Genomic DNA, 513 nt, shown 5'->3' on the forward strand with positions numbered 1-513 from the left:
AGGCAGCAGCAGAGATGCTCCCCAGGAGTTTGCCTGCTGGCTGCTGCAGCCTTTAAGGAGTCTATTCTCTCATTTGCTGCTGCATGCTGCTCTTGCTGCTGCTGCTGGTGGTGGTGCTGCTGCTGCTGCTGGTGCTGGTGCTGCTGCAGTTTCTACTGGCGTTGCTTCTGCTGCTGCTGCAGGGGAGGAGGTCCCCGCAGCAACACCAGCAGCAACAGCACCAGCAGCAGCAGCAGCAGCAGCAGCAGCAGCAGCAGCAGCAGCAGCAGCAGAAGATAGCCTGAGTGGTGAGGGTTTGTTTTTTGCTGCTTACTACGGCGTCAACATAAGAGAGTCCCCAACCCTGCATCGTGTTGCTGCTCTGCTGCTGCAGCATCTGCTGCCGCTGCTGCAGCAGCCGATGCTGCGCGCGAAATTCTATAGAGCGGAGAAAGTAGTTGCTGCTGCTGCAGCAGCACCCCCTCTTGCAGACCAACAGCAGCAGCAGCAGCAGCAGCAGCAGCTGGTGCTGCA

General features: G+C 59.1%; 1 protein-coding gene across 1 annotated transcript in view; it reads left to right on the forward strand.

The window, feature by feature from the left end:
* EMH_0094230 (uncharacterized protein) overlaps positions 1–513 on the forward strand; it is a gene marked incomplete at both ends in the record, with an annotated part of 1,463 nt that overhangs the window by 605 nt on the left and 345 nt on the right. The window contains one exon of the mRNA XM_013502074.1: positions 183–287. Coding sequence (XP_013357528.1) covers positions 183–287 — 105 coding nt within the window. The remainder of the gene's footprint in view (positions 1–182; positions 288–513) is intronic.

This window comes from Eimeria mitis, genomic scaffold, assembly GCF_000499745.2.
Source record: "Eimeria mitis Houghton genomic scaffold, Emh_scaff8219, whole genome shotgun sequence".
Lineage (NCBI taxonomy): Eukaryota > Apicomplexa > Conoidasida > Eucoccidiorida > Eimeriidae > Eimeria > Eimeria mitis.